General features: G+C 36.6%; 1 protein-coding gene across 8 annotated transcripts in view; it reads right to left on the bottom strand.

The window, feature by feature from the left end:
- The window catches only part of C7H8orf34 (chromosome 7 C8orf34 homolog), a 542,145-nt gene that overhangs the window by 166,740 nt on the left and 353,508 nt on the right, over positions 1-21,897 (bottom strand). For all 8 annotated transcript variants that reach the window (XM_054499542.2, XM_063668844.1, XM_054499543.2 and 5 more), the window contains one exon: positions 2,779-2,864. In XM_054499542.2, the coding sequence (XP_054355517.2) occupies positions 2,779-2,864 (86 nt within the window). The remainder of the gene's footprint in view (positions 1-2,778; positions 2,865-21,897) is intronic.

The following is a 21,897-nucleotide window of genomic DNA, read 5'->3' as shown; positions in this document are numbered from 1 at the left end:
TGATGACTATGTGTGCAGGTAATGATCTTTTTGCAATGAATTTCCCAGGTGTTCTTTCAGCTTCTTGTATTTGGAGTTCTAGATCTCTAGCAAGGCCAGGGAAGTTTTCCTCAATTATCCCCTCAAATATGTTTTCTAAGCTTTTAGATTTCTCTTCTTCTTCAGGAACACCAACTATTCTTAGGTTTGGACATGTAACACAGTCCCAAACTTCTTGGAGGCTTTGTTCATTGGAGGCTTTGTTCATGTTTTTAAAATTATTTTTTCTTTGTCTTTGATAGATTGGGTTAATTGAAAAGCCTTGTCTTTGAGCTCTGGAGTTCTTTCTTCTGCTTGTTTAATTTGATTGCTGATACTTTCCAGTGTATTTTGCATTTCTCTAAGTGTGTCCTAGATTGCCAGAAGTTCTGATTATTTTTTATTTATGCTACTTATTTCACTGAGGAATTTTCCTTTCATATCCTGAATTATGTTTTTGATTTATGTAAGTTGGACTCACCTTTCTGTGATGCCTGCTTGATTAGCTTAATATTCAACTTTCTGAATTCTTTTTCTGGCAATTCAGATTTCCTCTTGACTTGGATCCATTGCTTGTGAGCTCGTATGATCTTTTGGGGTGTTAAAGAACCTCATTTTCTCATATTACCAGAATTGTTTTACTGGTTCCTTCTAATTTGTGCAGACTATGTTAGAAGGAAGGTGTAGGATTCAAGAACTGCTGTTCAGATTCTTTTGTCCCTTAGTGTGTTCCCTTGATGTTGTGTTCTCCCCCTTCCCCTAGGAATGAGGCTTCCTGAGAGCTGAACTGTAGTGATTGTTTTTACTCTTCTGGGTCTAGCCATCCAGTGGAGCTACTGGGCTCTGGGCTGGTACTGGGGAGTGTCTGCAAAGAGTCCTGTGATGTGATCAGTTTTCAGGTCTTGCAGCTGTGGATACCAGTACCTTCCCCGGAGGAAGCAGCAGGGGAATGAAGTGGACTCTGTAAGGGACTTTGGTTATGTTTTTGTTTAGTGTGCTGGTTTTGTGTTCGTTGGCCTCCAGCCAGGAAGTAGTGCTTTCAAGAGCGCGTTGGCCCTATGAGGAGGATGCAAACTTGTCCTAGGAACACCTGGTTAAGTATTCAGGTTTCTCAGGTGGTGGGCAGGGCCATAGAGCTCCCAAGAAATTATGCCCTTTGTCTTTGGCTACCACAGCAGGTAAAGAAAGACCACCAGGTGGGAGCAGAGATAGGTGCGTCTGAGCTCAGCCTTTTCTTGTGTGGGGCTTACTGTTTCTGCTGTGGTGGATGGGGGTGTGGTTCTCAGTCCAATGGAGTTATATTCCCAGGGAGATTATGGCTGCCTCTGCTGAGTCATGCAGGTCGCCAAATAAGTCGGGGAAAGCCAGCAGTCACAGGCTTCACCCAGCTCCAAGGCAGCCCATAGTCCTAAAGGCTGGTCTCACACCCACCATGCCCCCTCAACAGCAATGAGTTTATTTCCAGGCAGCAAGTGACCAGGACTGAGAACTTGCCCCAGACCATGAGCCTCCTCATCTAGAAAGCAAAAAGACTAACAAATTTTCGCATCTCAGGGAGCCTGCAGTGGTGATCCATTTCCTTCAAATAGTCTGTGGATTCTCTCAGCTTTCCTGGAGATTCGCAGCTGTTCCTGCAGTGCTTCTTGGCGCAAAAGTTCATGATGTGAGTTTCCACATGCTGCTCTGTCTGTCCGAGTGGGAGCTGCAATCTAGTCCTGCATCCTGTCCACCATCTTAATCCTGAGCTTCTTTGGGCATCTTTTGATAAACAGGAGTTTTTAATTTTCTACAACTGAATGTTTCAATGATTTCTTTTATGGCTGGAGATGTTTTTGTCCTGTTGAAGATGTCCTTCTCAATCCAGGTGTAAGAAAAATACTTTCCTAAAGTTTATCTTCTAACTATTCAGGTTGAATGTATGGACTGTGTTTTGCTATTATGCTGACTGATGAAGACGTGATGTACCTTAGATGGCATTGGAGTGGCATTATCTGTACTTATTTACATATACAACAAACATTTTGAGTTGCTCTGATATTAAGTTTGTTTGCTAAGTTAAGGAATTTCCATTTTGTATTATAGAAAATGGAAATGAAATAAGCAGCTTTATTTTCAGAAAAACAATGAACCAAAGAGGGGTGAGATAGTCCGAGGTGGGCCAAGCAGGGAGTTGATGGAGAAAGAGGGAAAACACATAGACCAGGCAGTATTAGGGCAAATACAAAGGAGGCTGACTCAGGGAGGAAATTCTGAAGTGACATTAACATAATTGGAGACCAATTTAATACAGGGCTGGGAGAGAGGGAGTATGATATTGTCAAGTATGATATTGACATTTCTGCCCAAGAAGAATGACTGGATCAATGACATGAGAATGGGAGCAGCAGGTATAGCAAGTGACAAGGGGCAGAGAACAGTTCCATTTTCTAGAAATGCAGCTGACGATGTGGATTTCTAAAGACAAGTTTGAATTAGTGACATAGTTTAGGGAGTAGCCAACTTATAGTTGATCTGTTTGGACCTTAAACAGAACAAGCCTAAAGGGATTACTCCTCAGAATCCACACTTCTCAATTCCTTCTCTCTTTTGCTCTTATCCTGACAAAAACAGCCCCAAGGAGTGTGCCAGTGGTAGATATCTGACCTGCAGCTGCAGTGAATTCATGCAAGGTAAGATGTTTGGTTTAGTTTTTTTCCTTTACTTCTTTAATCTTTAAGTGCCACTAGAGCTGCAATAAATATTGTTGGACTTAAAACTTACCAAATGAATCTGGGATTTTTTCATCTGGAGAATGGAGTATTGGTAGTGACTCTTCTGTCCTTTCTTCCAGGTTGTCTCCTTGAAGCCTAAATAATTAAGAATGATCATTGAAACATCTCATAATGTTAAATTGTGAAATGTGAACTATGCACCATGGGGGACATGGCTGTGAACTTCTAGATTCTAAACTCAGATATGCATGTTCAAAATAGAAATACAAGTTCACTAAAGCCATTTTAATATAGGATTTTTGCTGTTCTAACCATTAAGGAAAAGTCTTATATATTTCCTATTACATACATGCCAGGATTTATCTAGGTAGAATCTGCTTTTCTTCTCAGCCTGACCATAGAAAGGTTTAGAAGCATGTATTTTCACTTAAATACCAATGGGGATTTGAGTGGAAGGAAAACAAGAGGCCAACACAGTGTGCTCACCTAACATCAGGGTCTGGGCGTCATAAAAGGGTTTTCTTGATTCCACTGAGGTTTATCAAACACAATCTTCCAAAACAACCAACCTAAGCTTCAAGGCCTGTGGGTCGAGATATATCTCAGCAGTGGAGGTAAAGTTTCCTAATATGTGACTGCCCAGACTTCTCATAGACACTGAGCCTTCCTCAGGAGAGAACAATAAATACAGGCATAATTTATAACTATACTGGCTTCAAATGTTATACTGTTATATAAGTTGTAATTTTTATAAATGTCATAATTCTCAGCCATTTTATATCTTTGCTTTTATATACCACAGCAGAATCTCATATAATTTGCTTTTTGACTTTTACAAATTCAAACATATATGCATATCTCTTGATCTTTTGTATACTTACAATGTAAATTATATGTGCACCATAATTTTTATAATATTAAATTCTGCACATCCCTCTATTATACATTTATACTTACTTATTACCTTCTGTATATGAAGTCACATTTACTGTATTGTATAAGAAAATTAAAGAATTCTCAAGGGGAATTTCCTGAAAGTTGTAGCATTTTTTGCCAAGCTTTGTATGGTTGTGTACTTTTAATTAATTTTTTAAAATTTTTCTTTGGAAAAAGACCACTTTTAAATAAATAAATTAGCTACATATTTTTCAAATATTCTCTGCTATTTCCTTTTTATTGTATTCACTTTGGATAAACAATTTTAATATTCAGCAATATCAAATATTCTGTTTTGAGCTCTCTTTTTCCAAGACCATTCTAACAAAATCATATCAAAGAGAGAAGGTACAGAGGTGCATTAAATATTTAAAGGTATAAGTAAAAATTATTATTGAAAATTCACAATGAGCTCCAACACATTGGGATATTTAACATTAAGTTAAAACCCTAGGCCAGGTGTGGTGGCTCACTCCTGTAATCTCAGCACTTTGGGAGGCTAAGGCAGGTGGATCACTTGAGGCCAGGAGTTCGAGTCTGCAGTGAGCCATGATCACGCCACTGCACTCCAACTGGGGTGACAGAGTGAGCCCGTCTCTAAAAAAAAGTAAATTTTTTTAATCCTAAAAAGAAAATAAATCTGCAACAAAGACAGAAAGAAGCAAGGTCTAAAAATAGTGCTGTAATGTTTGTTTGCTTGTTGTATGCATCAATAAAACAAAATATTTATTTAGCACTTATTAATATGCTCAAGCATAAGCCAAATGTCATAGAGATGCAAAGAAATTATAACTGTCTCTGATGGGCTTTAATATAGCTCAGTTGAAGAGACCAATGGCTATGGATTAAAAACTCAACAAATTGGGTGGCCTTGCAGCTGGCTCATCCTTGTCCACACAGTGCTCTCCAGATACCTTAAGAGCTGAGTTTACCGTGACTTGGCACCAATTCCATTGCGGAATGCTTCACAGCCCTGCCATCCTCGAGTACTCTGCCAATGTTTCCCAAGCTGTAATCCACACAGCACCACTTCTGTAAGAGGTTAATGGGTGCTGTGCAAACAAGGGGTGTGTGGGCAAGTCCGGGAAATACAGTCTAAATAAAAGTTAAATTGTTTTTTGTTTACCATAAGAGTTTTACTCATACTCCCAAAGCTTTTTGCTTTGCTTTCTAAAACCCCTTTTCCATATTGAACAAACTCCCTTATATTTTCAGCCCCTAAACAGAATGTTGGCTGCTTCTCCTTTTCATATTGGAAAGTCTCCCCTAAGAATATCACATCCCTTTTCTCTAAGGGTCTTCCAGTACCTCCTCTCCCAGGGAGGCTGCCTGACCCACCAAACCGAGATAGCACAGGATTATATATAACTTTCTTCTCTCTGCCTGCAACAACTTGGGTCAGGCTCAGAATTTTCTTCTTCAACTCAAGTGTTATTTTTATCCTGAGTGATTTTGATATTCATGTGTATCTACCTGCTAATCTTAAAGTCCCTTGACCTCCTCACATTTGGAGATCTTCCCTTCCACTTCACCTTCCTTGACCCAAGGACAGACAACTTGGAATTGCTCCATGGCAGAAATCTGTAAGTCCAGTGTTCTGGTTTCCAAAAACAAATTCACCTCCTTCAGACTCTTTCACAGTGTCACTCTCATTAACACTTTCTACTCAACCAAATATTAACAAATCTCCATTTCCCTCTTCTTTCTCCTGGGTATCAGGGAGTGTCCCCTCCTGCTTCCTTGCCTTCCCTGCTCAGTTGGGACTCATTGTCTCAGCTCCTCTGCACCCCTGTCCTCTGTCACTCCTGCAAAGGCAGACTCCAAACCTATATTAACCCACCATTTTCCCGCACATGTGCCACTGAACAATAATCGAGAAAATCATCATTCTAGGATTGGTGACTATAAATCAGTGGTCTCTAACTTTAAACTTGAACTTCTTGATTGTCTTTCTTTTTTCCATTCCTTTCAAAGTATTTTCAAAATACTTTCTGTGTCACCCAAAACAATTATGTCATCAGGAGTACAAACCTCATCTTGCCCTCACACACCACCTCCAGAATTATCTTCACCCTGATCTGTATCCACTACCTTTCCAATGCACAGAGCGCAAGAGGCCCTATCTCCTGTGTAAGGCTGAGACTATCCATTATGCTGGAAAGATTTGGATCTTAATGTCTCATCAACCTATTTTATCTACTATCACCCCACCACCAGTATTTTTTCTGTTTTTTTTTCCACTATCATTTCCCACAGCATATGAAAAAGCTCACTTCAGTCTTTAAAAAAAAAAAAAAACTCACAAAAATAAAATACCTCCCTTAATTATATAAAATAACTAGCTGTTTCCTTTTCATGTTCAATCTTCTCTGAGCCAAACTCCCATATTCTTCATTCAATGCCTTTACGTCCACAGTTTTTATTCACTCCTCAACCTGTTTTAATTTGGTTTGTGCCTCCACCACTGAGAAAACAGCTTATGCTGACTGCCTGACCTCCTAATTGCCTTGCACAATGGGAAATTTGCAGCTGTTGTCTTTATTTGAACTTGTGTTAACATCTATTTTTTCTTAAGGCTGTCATGGCTTTTCTTCTGTGGCCCTTCTCTCTCCTGCATATCTGACTACCATTTCTCAGTCTCTTTTAAAGGCTTTCTCTCTTTGTAAACCCATAAATATTATATTTTCCCTCAGCACTATCCAAAGCCCTCCTTTTCCCATTCTAATCATCCACCTGAATCATCTCATCCACTTTGATAGTTTTATTAAGTTCATATAGGTTGAGATATTTTAAATCTTAATCTTAAACCATCAGCTCAAGATTGGCGTACCCAAATTCTTATAGGACATATTACTTGTATGCAAGATAAGCACCTCAAAGGCAACATGTCCAAAAGCAAACTCATCTTCCGAATCACTCTGCCTCTCATTGCACATGGCTAAGCAATCTGTCTTGTTGATTCTACTTCTTAAAGAAATGTCTTGAATCCATCACTTCTTTATAGTACCACCATAGTGTGATTTCTCATCTTGATTTGTCTGGATTATTGTGTAGTTTCCTTACAGACAGCCATACTTAGAAACCCCTTTTCCATAAGGCTATCAGAATGTTCAAAACACAAATCCAGCCATATTTTTCTCATGCTTTAAATATTTTAGAGCAAGAGGTCTTAACATTATATTCGTGTTAACATTATACTCATGTTAAGACATAAGTATACTCATGTTGCTCTCAATATTTTATGAGTATAATGTCAAGACCTCTTGCTCTAAAATAAAGTATGAGAATAATATGGCTAGATTTGTGAGCAAGCAGTCTTAACATGAGTATATAATCACAATAATTCACAGTGAGTGGAATGAAGAGTTGTGGGTGGATGTGATCTTTTTTGGAGAGAGAGACAGTAATTTTAGCCAGCTTCTCAAAGTAATCCTTGACTCACAAGGATTTTAGAACTACCATTTTTATTGGCTTCTCATTACCTACAAAATGAGTTACGGCTTCCTTCGTAAGTCATTTGAGTTTCTATATTGCATAATCCCTACCTGTGTCTGCAAATTCATCCTCTTGGATCCTCCACCATGGATTTTAATACTCCATAAATTCCAAACCGCTTTTGCTCTTTTCAGGTATTTTGTTATTAAGCCTCTGTGTCATTATACTATTACCTCTGGCAGAATATATCTACCCCTCCCCATCACACCATCCCTCTGCATTTTACTATTTGGCTTATTTCTAGCTTTTCCTTCTAGATTCTCCTCTTTTCTGAAGGTTTTCTTCCAAAAGTCTTAGCACCTGTGCAAATCTTTACCATAGCTCTTACTTCAACTGTGATTGAATTATTTATGTAGATGTCTGTGTTTGCCAAAACACTGCAAGTGTCTTAAAGGAAAGGATTTTGTTTTTTCCATTTTTATGTAATTAAAGTCTAGCTTAGATAGAGCTTGGTACATTGTAAACTCTAAAAGATGTTTCTTAAGGTACTTCTTAGTGATTATTTCATCTTGGAGATAAAGAAAAGAAAATGTGGCCCAGCCCTATATTGGGGATTTTGTATAGAATACTATAGTATACTTATAATTATATTCCCTTGAAAAGTGGCAAAAATCATGCTGCATATATTTAAGGTTAAGTAGCTCTTAGCCTGGCCCTCCCTAATGCAGGGTGTGAGGCAGAGGCTTATGTGTGAGTGGTTGTTTGACCCGGGAGGCAGGAGTGAGGGACATGAGTGTAAAACATGAAAGGAGGAAAGGGAACACAGCATGAGTCATTGAGCCAACCCTGGACAGGTGGCTGTTGTTCAACCCCACAAGAATTTTTGAGGTGCCTAATGAGGTGTGTCCACTTGAAGGATGAAAGCACAAAGCATTTATTCATAGGCTCCTGGTGAAGGGTGGGCCTTGGGCACTAAAATCCCTGAGCATTTGAGTTGCACATACATTTGTATTGAATGATTCCCATTGGCCATCCTGGGGCAGGAAATAAGATCTGAAAGAAAACAGGATGAGGCAAAATGCTGAACTTTGCATTTGCACAAAGTTGCTTGTCCCAGCTTGAAGCATGGGAAGAAATAGTTGTCAAGAAGAGGTGAGGCAGAGAGTATTTGAAGTGGGATACAAGTGGGGCTGATAAAGATAGTAAATGTGATTGAATTTAAAATAACTGACGAGATTTGATTTTATACTGGCCAGTGAGATCTTGCTAGAGGAAATGCTGTTATAAATACTAGTAAATTCTATTCCAAGGTTTGTGTCATTAATCACCTTCTACTGACTTAGTCTTAACAGTGAATGAGGCAATGAAAGTTTGTATCCACAGAGATTATTGTACCTATCATAGAGCCTATGATAGTACCTAGTACATGTGCATGATCAATAAATATTTGTTAAATAAATGTTGCTGAAAAGTCTCTGGCTTCTACAAAACAGACTTAAGGAAGATGGACTAGTCAAGAGAAAAGAGGTCAGAGTTCATTAAGGGGATTGGTTGCGATAGCAGTAGTTACAATTTTGCTTGCTTGGTGATGTTATGAGATCCAACTGATCCTGATGTTTCACTCTGTAAGAAAAAGCAAGGAGACTGAAAATAGGACCAAGTAGCAGCCAATTACTGGGCTAAAAGGATCAATAAAGGCACACTCGCAACAGCCGAATCCATAATGAGGAGGGAGTTTTAAATAATATAAACAGTAAGAGAATGGATGGTGATTTGTGCTATTTTTTTTTATACTTTAAAAAACCAAAACACCTAATAAGGTGATATAATTCCCTTAAAAAAAATTCCCTGATGTCGAATGTCCATTCAGTTAAACCGTGTAATGGATGAGAGAAGATTTAAATAAGCAAATTAACAGTTTTTTCATGTTGGACTGGAATGGCATTGAGATTTCAGGTTCATGAGCAGTCATCCTTCCATATATTATCATGGAAAAGCACACACACTCATACACATACAAAAAATATTTTTAATCTTCCCTGAATACTTTCTGGAAGAAAACAGTATCTAACTAAAGAGTAGACATTTGTCAAATGTTTTTTTGAATTGAATACAAATTGAATACGCTGCGAGTAACAAACAATATATCTAGATAGGTAAGATAAATTCAGATGCAGTCTTGCAAACCAAACAAGAGGAACTAAACTTCATGTAGCAGGAAGCTTTGAAAGTTTTCATTTATATGCCTCATACGGTAAATGCAGTACTAAAAACATAATATTCATCTTTGGATTGGTGAAATCTAGGAGGGTATTTGGGGAGCTTTTGCGATAATCCAGCAAGAGAAGAGCAGAAGCATGGAGTAAGGAGTGTCTATGGAGAGTGCCCATGGTGGCCGGAGCTGTTTCAGGTGCTAAAGAGAGAGTAATAGGTAAAGCTGGCCAGCTTCCATTCTCATGGAGATTACATTATGCCGACTGGAGATGATAAATAAACAAGTAAAATATACAGAATCAGACGTTGATAAGAAATCTAGTTAAAATTAAAGGAAAGAAATGTAAAGCATAGAAGGCATATAAGGAGGGTCTGGGGGAGGGGCAGTGTACAACTTCATAGTATGTGTCTGTGGAAGGCCTTCCTTGAAGGTGATCTGTGAGCCTAAACTTGAAGAAGTGAAGGATTAAGTGACTTAGACCTCTGGGAAAGAGCATTACAGGAAGTGGGAATAGCAAAGAAAAATATATGGAGGCCAATGACCAGAGTGGCTTGAATGAGGGCAGGAATGGGAGAATATGCCATCAGAGTGGTAGTTGCAACATTTGATGATGAGTAACCTAGTCTTCTGATGACAATGGGAAGCCACTGGAGAGTTTTGAAACATAGAAGTGACATGATGGGACTTTTGCTTTAACCTGCTGTGTTGATCATAGACTGCAGGAGCAAGCATAGGAGACAGGAGACACTTGAGGAGGCTCTTGCACCAATCGTAGTGAAAGATGAGTGTGGTCAACAAAAGGTGCAGGGCTGGAGGTGCTCAGAAGTGGACTGGCTTAATTAGACTTCAGGGGTGAAAGAGCAGGAAAAAAATGTAAATATTTCTGACCTGAGCAACAGAACTCATCCTGTTGTCATTTAGCAAAATAAGGAAAACAGAGAAATTTGGTAGGGATTAAGTTGAATTTTGTTTGGGATATGGTAAGTTTAAAATGCATGTCAAGGAACATTTATTTTACTTTATGGAATAAAGTATTATCTGATTCTAGAATCGCAATGAAGATAATTGAGATCTCTTTAAGCTAAAAATAAATAAATAAATAAATAAAATGCATCTTAGACAGGTAAGTAGAGGTGTAGAAAGGTAGGTGGAAATCTGTGTGAAGATATGGAACAGGCTGTTTGAAGTGGTGGGGAGCGTTTTGCCTTCCGATTCCAAAATTTCTACAAAGAACTTTAGAATATGATATACTACTATTTAATCCAGCTACTTAGAATATTATGATATTATATTTCACTGCAAAATAAATAGTAGATCCTGATAAATGTCAATTAGATCAGGGGAACCACATTAAACAGTTTTGGTTTTAAGAGATTTTGAGCCATTTGCTTCAAAGGGTTAGAAAATTAACCTATCTTTCTCGTCTGAAGTCTGCTTTTAATTCACAAACCTCTTTCATAACAACATTCATCAAGTTACTTCTAAGTCTCTTTCAAAATGTTAAATTTCCATTTTTAGAATTCCAGTATGTTTCTCCAGATTTATTTTTTTGAGGGAAATTTTTAACAACTTATTGTCACTCACTCAATTTTGAAGTCTTAAAAAAGTCAAAACTGTCACCAACATCTAAAATTTATGGGGGACTTTCAAAGGCAATGCTCTGCCTCAAGCCCTCAGCCTGTAATTTGGCATGAGACCACTTGCATTTGCATGACCTCCCAATTACTTTGCAGGCTTCCTGAAGCCAGACACCAAGGTCTGATACTGTCCACAACATCAGGGCCTTGCATATTAATTTACACTTGTGGTCCCCAGAATAACTGTCTAATTCAAATGCTGTCTATCTGAATTCCCTCAGCATTTGAATGGTTCCTTTTTACCCCCCAAAAAATGTCACTGCTGCCCTACAAAACCTTGCCTCCATCCTCCCCAAGTCCCAGTTCTTCAGCATGTTCTTCCTCCCATTCTCTTTTCCAAACCCATTTAACTCCATCTCGCTCTTCGCTTTGATCCTTGATCATTCCAACTTGACACCTTGATGAGCAATCTGCTTACCTTGATTCTGGCCCTTTCACACCATCTCTCAGATCCCTCCCGGATATCCCTGCATCCCAGACACAGCTCTACCTCCCCAAATCTTCTTTGCCAAGAAAAATTTCCAACACTACCTAGATTTCCTTCCTTATTTTAGTATATTCTTTTCTAGTTTGTTTGTTTTTGGGTTTTTGGTATTTGTCTGTAGGCACTCTTGCTGTGGCTTGATTCTTGCTATTGATGTCACACAGGAGGATAAGTAGGAGTGCATGAAGATGATAGTAGAATGAAGTAGAATAGCAGAGGACTGCCCTTATATTCTGCTTCTTCAATTCTCTCTCATTCGCAAGAACCTCTGAACATTTACCTCTAAAGTATAATGATTAATGGTGACATAGAGATAGAAACCATCTCCTTTCCTGTTAAATTTTCCTTTTAACTTCCTATCTCCTGAAAGTGAGATATGGGCCTGCAAACTATCTGTAACTTTCTAATCAAATTTATAGTTCCTTTTATATATGCATGGTGGCAGACATGTAGTTGGCATAGGTGCTCTCTTATCTGGACTGCTAATTACTTTCCTGGCAGAGACTTAAGAATTTTAAAAACAAATCTAGAGAAAGAACACTTGGAGAATAGATATGTTTTGTGTTTGGTCTCTTCTGCTTTACCTCAACTCAAATGTAAAAATGTCAACACTAAATAAGGTAGAGAAGATGAAGTCTGGAGCAGGATTGATTCACGACAAAACCAGATTTTCCAGGCAGATATGACCAGAATGTGGGCCTCTGACTCACATACCTTGGCCAGATTATTATGTGCACAAAGGACAACCCTGGGGACATTCCAATCTCCCTGAAACCTGAGGCAGCCAAAAGAAAGGTTTATGTTCATATGGCCAGCATGCTCTGGAGCTAAGGAAACTCCAGGAGAAAGCAGCCAAACACAGAATATCTGAGATAGAGGCAGCCCTGGGCATTGGAATCAGCACACTTCCTTCAGAACAATTGTTCATGTTCATTTTTAACAGGGTTTCATGTCTATAAAAGGATCTGGTGAAGTGTGAGTGTGCTTTCAGCCTGCCTTTATTCCTAGAGCCAACCTTTTAAAAAACCAATCTAAATGGACATAGGCAGTTAAGGCCTCTGTGGACTCTAGGTGGTTCTCAAATTTTAGGACACCTTGAAATCTCCAAAAGGACTTCTAGAACACAGATTGCTGGGCTCCATCATAGACTTTCTGATTCAGAAGGTCTAAAGTAGAGCCCAAGAATTTGCGTTTCTAGTAAGTTTCCAGATGATGCTGATATTGCCGACAGGGTATACTGCCTTCTGTAGTGCCTCGTCTTTACAGCTTTATACTTATGAAGGAGGCTTTTCCCTTTCCATCCATCCTCATTGTGGTAGTTGTATTGCAACATGCCCAGAATTTTAAAAATGGGGAAGACTCTACCAGGGGATGTTGGTGTTTTTCTTTCTCTAACTTACTGGGTATTGAATTTTTGCTGAACACTAAATTTTCTTCCCAAATATGAGGCTCAAAATCTGAGTGTGACTCCACTTGAGCCCAGGATCCTGCATACTTAGCCTAACAGAGAATTGCTTGGTCAGCAGACATCAAGTTCAGCAGCTGTAAGGAATCTTTTTAAAGCACTGATTTCTAGCAGGTTGAAAAATGGGATTGTGTGGGAAGCTAAAACATCCTTTTGAAAAATCGCCAAAACCTTATTTCTTCTTTTAATCATAGATCCCTTTATGGCACTGAAACTGAAGGCTGCCTCACATATGTACGTGGTGAAAAACCAGCCCCTCTTCTGTATATTCCTTGGAAGCATCTGTTAGATAGCTGACTTCTTTTGTATATAGCCAGTCTCTCTCCTTCTCTCTGGTGGCTAAAAGCAAACTCAGCACTTCCAGGCTTTTCTATGCTATAACATTGAAAGTGACAGTAGGTTTTGCTGTCTTGGTAAGACGGTTTAAGTTCCCTTCTTTGCTTTTTCCTTTTGATAAGATTTAGAACACTTAAAAATAAATTGTGATAACTAGTAAAATTAGAAGGTATACTGAAATGTTGAAGTATACTGAACATTCCAAAGTAATATTACTTTGTACCAGAGAAAGACGACATTTTAGTAGGGTTCTATCTGTCCGCAAATAGCAATTGGGATGTCACCAGTGATATACAGTATCACAAACACTGAGCAATTGCTACTAGACATGGAACCAGCAAGAAGAAATGAATCAGGGGTAGCCTCATAGCAACCTTCTTTAGAAAGTTGTACATTGTTTTGGAGAGTAAATAAAGGAACTTCGGAAAACCCCACTGAGTTGTTTCTAACTAGGAAGGATGGGGGATAGAAGACAGGATGAGATTCCCGTAGAGTTCTAAAACAACTGTGTCCTGAGGATGCAGCCTAACGAAAGTGAGCTGTCGTGCAACACCAACAAACAGAAAGGCCCCCCCGAGGGGGAATTTTATAACTCATTTCTCTATAAAGGTTTAGGATCATGCCATGCAGGGATCACTTTGCTGAATTGGAGGAAAGTTCCCCTAATCTGGAGCAGTGAGAGTAGTCCATGGGCTGGGAACTGCTTCACTAGGAGATACTCACTCTGCCAAGAATCAGGAAATCAGTAGCTCCAATACCATACTCAGAAAATTAGTTCAAAATTCTACATCCTCCATCTGCCCTTACTAAAACCTTCCCTGTGGTGGTCCAAAGAGAAAGAATCAAAATGTAAAAATCATTCACAAGCAAGCATAACATTAGGGATGACTAGCAAGTATTGAGGTCATTTGAGTAATAGAAATAAGACTAAGTCTATCATTCTAACAACTATGGTTAAAGATCAGAAAGCTCACACTAAGATTCTAGGCAGAGAAGACACATGAGGGGGAAAAAATGCAATAGTCATTTAGCAATGCTAAACTGCAAAAATCCTGCAAGTAATGGGAGGAAGCTGCAAGGAGTCTAGGTATACGAATTCCTGTATCTTACAGAAGTAAGAGATACTGCTTCTGATAATTCAATAAATATAAACTTAAATATATTCTCAATAGCTTAAAAATAACTATCTGTGAAAATAAGCTATATAGTTTACAAATTGTAAGAGAAGAAATACAGCAAATAAAAGGAAATATCAAGAAATATTAAAGTACTAAAAATGACTAGCAATTTACAAAATATACCCAATATAAAATAAATTAGGTCATTTATTTATTTAATACGCAGTGTGGGACAAAAATCTACCATATATTGACTAAAAGAGATATCTGGCACAGAGTTATAAAAAAAGTTAAAAGTTAAAGGATGGAGAAAAATACGCATGAAAATGCAACGTAATTAATCTGTCATAGGAGTAGAGTTGAAACAAAAGACAATGCAAAGTAAAGTTTAGCCATAGTTAATATTAATATTAGCAAAATCAAAATTAGAGGGGAAAAGGGATTAAATAGCAGTGAGGTCATTAATTGTAATGGATTTCTATTAGCTAAATTATATAGCACTAAATTATATAAAGCAAATCAATTATAGCTAAAGGAAATTATAACTAATTTTAGTAAAAAGTGAAGCAAAGCAATCACAGCTAAGAAAATTTTGAGAAAAAGTAAATGATGTAGAACTTTTTTATGTAGCAGCTTGGTAAACATTTAAAAACATGATTTGGGGACAGATGAGTGCTTGTGAAATGGTGATGGAAGAGAAAATGTACCACACTTTAAAAGCGTAATTTGGCTATCATTGTAGATGTAAACTTATATATAGATATTAATTCATTAGATTTTGTATCTTTTCTGAATCATCAATTCCTTTTGAGGAATTTATCTGAAGTAGAAAATTAAGCAGTGTCAGAAAAATGCTCAGTGCTGTGTTGTTAAGGAACAAACTAAATACGAACAGCAAAGGACTGGTAATAAAAAATAGGGACTATATATATATATATAAAATCTATCTATATATAATCTATATATCTATCTATATATAATCTATATATAATATATAATCTATATATAATCTATATATAATCTATATATAATATAGATTAATCCATTATGTGTTTTCATTGTGTGATATATAGTCCCTATTTTTTATTACCAGTACTTTACTGTTCATATTTATTATATGAACAGTATTTTATTATATATTTATTATATATTTTACTATATATAACATATTATAAATTATATATACATATTAGTGTCTTTTTTTTTCTCCCCTTGAGACAGGATCTCACTGTCACGCAGGCTCAAGTACAGTTGCGCGATCACTGCTCATTGAAGTCTTGACCTCTTGGGATCAGGTGATCCCCCAACCTCAGACTTTTGATAGCTGGGAATACAGGCGTGAGCCACCAGGCCCAGCCTATAATAGTGTCTTAAACAATGAGAAAAGACAAGGCAGGTAAATATCTATTGATGTGCCAGATGAGTCACAACAAATTAACTGAAAGAGCAAGCAGCAAAACAACATATATTTTTATTTTACTTTTGGAAAACAATCAAAACACATGATAGATTAATGAATAAATGGATGGATAGATGATAGATAGATAGACAGATAGATTATATAGATGACAGAAAAAAATACAAAGGAAATTACACTGGATTCAGTGCAAAGTGTCTCTCCCAAGCTCATGAGACATATGATAATTCTCCCATCCAAGTACTAAACAGGCTCAACCTTGCTTAGCTTCCAAGATGAGATTGGGTGTGTTAAAAGTGTGATAATTCTGATTTCAGAATACAGAGCAACAATATTACCACGAAATCTGTACCTATTTTCCAAATGCATGGTTCTATGTAACACTCTCTGTATTTCAGTAGCCCAGAGTAGAATGTCAGAAATTTAAGCATACAAAGTTAATTTGTTCTCCTTTTCCCCTGTGTTTTAATGCAGCACTGATGTACTTATAAAAAGGAATAAACAGGCTGGGTGGGGTGGCCCATGCCTATAATCCCAGCACTTTGGGATGCCAAGGTGGGTGGATCACTTGAGGTCAGAAGTTCAAGACCAGCCTGGCCAACAAGGTGAAACCCTGTCTCTACTAAAAACACAAAAAATTAGCCAGGCGTGGTGGTGGGTTCCTGTAATCCCAGCTACTCGGGTGGTTGAGGCAGGAGAATCAGTTGAACCCGGGAGGCAGAGGTTGCAGTGAGTTGAGATCACGCCATTGCACTCCAGCTTGGGCAACAAGAGAGAAACTCCATCTCAAAAAAAAAAAAAAAAAAAAAAAAAATGGGGAATAAACAGTTGCTAATTGAGTAATTCTTACTTTAGCATTACCTGCCTGTGAGCTTAATATATTTTCTAGATATTAAGTTTGTTGTATGGCAGGAAACTTGGCTTGTTTAACTTTGTGTTTAATGTAATCCTGCGAAATAAATATAAATTTAGATAGTAAATCATTTTTTGAATGACCCAATATTAAATTGCTTCCGCTATTGGTATTTGGACATCATACTGAAATTTGTTAATAAGCGAGTTGAGGATCTGGAAAAAAGATGGGTTTAGAAAATGTTAAGTATGTAGAATCCTGAAGGAGGTTACAATGGAAAAAATAAAGGCTTTATTTTATCTATTGATAATGCTTTAAAAATTCTTAAGAAGAACTAACACTGAATACAAATGTCTGCATAATTAGAAAGTCAATCAGACATAAGATATTAAGATGGTTCATCTTTTGGCATAATATTCTAGAAGAAGAAATACATTCAGTGACTTACAGGGAACATAAATACTGCTTTGTTAAATTTTAACTACCTTATTCTAGAATTTATTTTTTATGATGTGCACATCAGTTGGTCTCTTGAAATGATCACAAATTTGTTTATGGTGAAACATTTTTCTCTCTGCCTTCCACTTTGGGAAACTAAAAATGTTTTGCATTGGTAACCAAATATAGCCTATAAAAGTTTTCCAAAGAGTCTTAAATATTTCTAAATTGTATTTATTTTTTGCAGAATGATCATATTTCAAGTAAAAGTTATTCTTTCCCAGATTTTATCCATTTTTCTAACTTACATATGGCATGATTTAGATGTTAAAGAATTTCTGATTTTACATGAGAAAATGATGATTATATTTAAAATTCTGCACGAAATTATTAATGGATGATAAGCTTCAATGATCTCCCCTGAAAATACAGACTTACTGAAACATAATTCATGATGGCATTGATATCAAAGGTATTTCACACTAACTTTTGTGATTGAAAATAAATACATACTCTGAAAATTCTGGTTCTTATCCTGAAACATTATGAGAAGAATCAAAACTTAATGACAATTAGTATTCTTTAATAGCAATAATATCTCCAGTCTTGTTTCATTCTAAAATATTTCTTTTATATTAGTAAGGCTAATTAACTGTTCACTAATTATAGATATGGGTAATAGAAGAAATAAATAAAAATAAAATGAATAAAATCTTATGTTTGCTAGGGCTTATGCATGCCATTTAGGCACTGTGATCAAATTATAAGGGTAATTACCATAGCAAGTAATTAAAAGTAATGGAAATTCCAATTTTACTAAAAAGTGAACCAGGGAGATCCAGAATGTTAAACAAATGAATAACTAAGAAGCCTCCAGATGTGGATAAAAAAGTGAAATATAAGCTTTCACTATTCGTTCCTATTTATTACATAATATATCTCATTTATGACAATAGGGAAATAAAAAAGAGAAAACAAATAGGAAAAGTATTTAAAGCAATGTTTTCTTATTGTGACAACAAAATAAACTCTAATAGTGCTATTGCTGTTAAATTGTTAGAAAGGTTTTTAAGCAAGAATAGATATTAGGACATTTTCAAAAATAGTATTTTTTTTTACTTCATAATTTATATTATTGATATTTATAGAAAAACACACAAAACTGAGAAACTTAGACTTTTCTGTCATGGCAATTTCTATGATTATTTTATCTATAGAAGTAGCATATAAAGCAAACACTCTTTTTCAACCAAATTGTCATCATTTCCCAAATCACTAAATAATGTGTTCTTATAGTGTATCATTCTGTCAAACACTTTTTAAAAAATATTCCCAAGGGGGGCATAGGGAAGCCAGATGCACTTAAGGCCTATTTGTTTCATTTTCCTAGGATTTTTGAAGGCAGCTTGTTTTCCTGGATAATTAATTTCCTGGATCAATCGCCCTCCTATTTTTAAAAGTATAGCCCTTAGAAAACATTCCATAAAAATCCTAATAAGAGGAGCTTAGAGAAAGGGCCTTATAAAAATTAAATTTTTCGGAGCATCCAAGTAGCAAATAAGTAGGTATTTGGGGATACTGCTTATATTGAGGAAGATTATTCATTTGAAAAGAAAATAGCAACTGGCACATTGCAATATTCCTCCACCGTTTCTATGGTACCCCTTTCCTGTTTGCACCTCATTCTTAATTTATTATTAAAAGCCATCCACAACAGATGGGAGCTGCAACACATCCAGGGCTTACTTTGTACCAGACACTGCAGGATTGAACAACCTGTCCAAGGACCCTAAGCTAGGAAGCGGCAGAACTGGGTCACTGTTAGATGCTGAAACTCAACATTCTTAACCATTGTGCTGTACTTGTTTTCACAGGCTCAACTGGTTAGATGGAAATGTCATTTTATTGGGTCATTTATCAAAACAAAGCAATTCAGTATGAAAATATGTTTCGGGTATCAAACCAGTACCTATGCATTTATTTTTAGTCTTCAGCATAGTTAAATTCTCTGTGCAAAACACTGCTTGCCTTTTCCTACTCCAGGAAAGTCTCTTGCTTTTATTCTACCTGATATTCCTCTCATGCACAACAAACTTTCAAATCTATTTCACTTACTTTTCACAAGAACAATTTTCAGATTTTAAAAAAGCTGAGATTAAGGAAGGTTAAGAAATTGTCCCCAAACTATAAACCTAGTAAGTAGTAAAATCAGAATGCAACCACATATATATGTTTTGACTTTAGGGCTACTAAATCCTTCTATGGCATCACTTCCACTGCGCCCTACCAACAGAAGTCTTCCAGGCATTCTCCCTTAGTCACTTTCCACTATGCCTACCCAAGTCATTACCAACAGTACTTTTAATGCTGAGACCCACAGCCTTCCTTTACAGACTGATGTGTCTTCAAAACAGCAAGTACTTAATCATTAAGACAGCAAGATTCCTTGATAAGAAATTTAGGAAGGACAATTCAGAAATTTTGGGGAAATCTAAGACTACAGGAAATGAAGAAATAATCACAAACCATGTCATTATTCTTTTTGACTTGGAGAAATTTAGCTTATTTATTCAGGTAAAGTTTTTAGGTAAAAAGTCTTTCTCTAGGTCTCTGCCTTATCTCTTTCTAGGTGTCTGGCTCAATTAGTTAGCTTTTTATCTTTAAATCATATGCTGATAGTTTTATAGTCTAAGTAAAAATTTCTCCCTAAAACCCACTGTAGGGGACCAGAATATGCCACCCAAAATATAAGATTGTATACTGAAGGCAGTTAAGAAGCAGCAGATACAGAAAAGCTCTCTGACTTCCTTCTATTTGCCTAGAAGCAAGACAGATATACAAAGACAAAATGTACCCTGCCTTCCTTCTACTAGAGAGAACAAAGGTAACACTGAAGACTTTAGATCCTTATTTTCTGGAGATGATGCAGAGGAATCTATATTAACAAGTTTTACTAATGAGCCTTTACCTGCCATTTATTTGCCTTTCCATAAGTTTTTTTTCCGTTAGAAACTCGAAGTCTTTTTTTGTTATAACTTTTCTAATAAATGTACCGTTCTTTGTTGAAGACACTATATAAGCTGGAATTCAAAGCCACTTCTTTGCAAACTACTCATTCCCTGGGTGTCTCCCATGTACATATGAAATATACATGTTCATAAATGACTGTGACTGTTTTTCTCCTATTAATCTGTCTTGTGATACAAGGGTTTTGTATTGTTACAAAAAACTTATTATTGAAGAAAAAATTATGAATTTTCTCCTATACCACAGTCTAGTTATTTCTCATGTTTGATTTTTGTACTCAGCTATCATCCTGAACCTATCTCCTATTCATTCACACAAGATGGTATACGTGTCCAAGAAAATCTTCTCTGCCTCCTTGTAGTTCCTTCTCTTCTGTTCTTCGTCCATTCAGCCATTCCAGATGGACAGTCCACTCATCATCTGCAAGCTTATCCTACCCTCTGATCTAATTTCAACAAACCTGGATCATCCCCGGGCTTTCTCATATTCCAAACATGAGTGTTTCTTGCCCTTTTTGCTACATAACCCTCCTCTCAAATATTTAATATTTGTCACATTAGTTGTTCTCTGAATCTCCACTCACAGAAAGAGTTTCCCCTCACATTTTATTCCGAGTTGCTCAGCTTTGTCCCATATAATTCTTAACACAAACTTATAACCCAAAATATTGTTACCATTATTTTTGCTAAAACAAAGTACGCTCAGAAAATACACAGTTATTTGACATTGATGTTGGTTTAGGAAGGATAAGAAAAAGGCACACATTTACCATTAAAAAGAAAAGGAGGACTCAACTTTACCTTTCAACTAAATATTCTTTTGATAAGCTAATGCTTATGAGGACAAACCTAAATAGAATTTGGACTTTAAATAAATTCAGTAAAAATTATGAGCAAGGATTATTTTCCCTAACATGTACCACAGTGATAACTAAAATCAATGTATTTTTGAAAATTCATAATGCTTTGAACTCCACAAAAACAACTAAACAATTTTATCTTTAAACATAGTTAGAAAAAAGATATTTAAATAATTCACTTATCAGTTTGAAGTCATGTGTTTAATAGGAATATTTTGTAGATATTGTGGGTTCTGTTCCAGACCATCACAAAATGAAAATCACAATAAAGGTAGTCACACAAATTGTATTGTTTTCCAGTGCATATAAAAGTTATGTTTATACTATGCTGTAGTCTATTAAGTGTGCGATAGCATTATGTCCCCATAATGTACATACCTTAATTCAAATACTTTATTACTAAAAAATGCTGGCACAGAGACATGACGTGAGCACATGCTGTTGGAAAAATGGCACAGACAGACTTGCTCCAAGCAGGGCTGACACAAACCTTCAATTTGCAAACAATGCAGTATCTTCACAGCTCAATAAAGTCAATAAAACAAAGTACGCCTGAACTACATTGAGAAGGGTAGCAGAATGTGCTACTCCAAAATATGTCACTTTAGTATAAAGATTAATTTGAGCTAAAAGTACTTAAAAGAAACCAGCAGGTGCAAAAAGGATACACTGACCCGGCCCCCTTTCTTCCTGAAAGCGGGAGTTAAAACTTCCATATGGAAGATGTTCTCCCTAGACCAGAAGGAAAAGTAGCATTCTTATCAAGGTTGGGAATTTGAGACTGAGAGAGTTCTATACAAACAGGACTTGTTAAGTTAACTCATCTTTCTTTAGCCTCCCCACATAGTTAAGTTATATTTTCACAATTGCCTCTCTTTGTTCAAGCTAATTTAAAAGCATTTAGGTTTTGATACTTCGTTGAGTCTTCATTTCCTAATGAGGGTTACC

Source organism: Pongo pygmaeus, chromosome 7 (assembly GCF_028885625.2).
Source record: "Pongo pygmaeus isolate AG05252 chromosome 7, NHGRI_mPonPyg2-v2.0_pri, whole genome shotgun sequence".
Classification (NCBI taxonomy): domain Eukaryota; kingdom Metazoa; phylum Chordata; class Mammalia; order Primates; family Hominidae; genus Pongo; species Pongo pygmaeus.
This window is presented reverse-complemented; position numbering and strand designations above follow the sequence as displayed.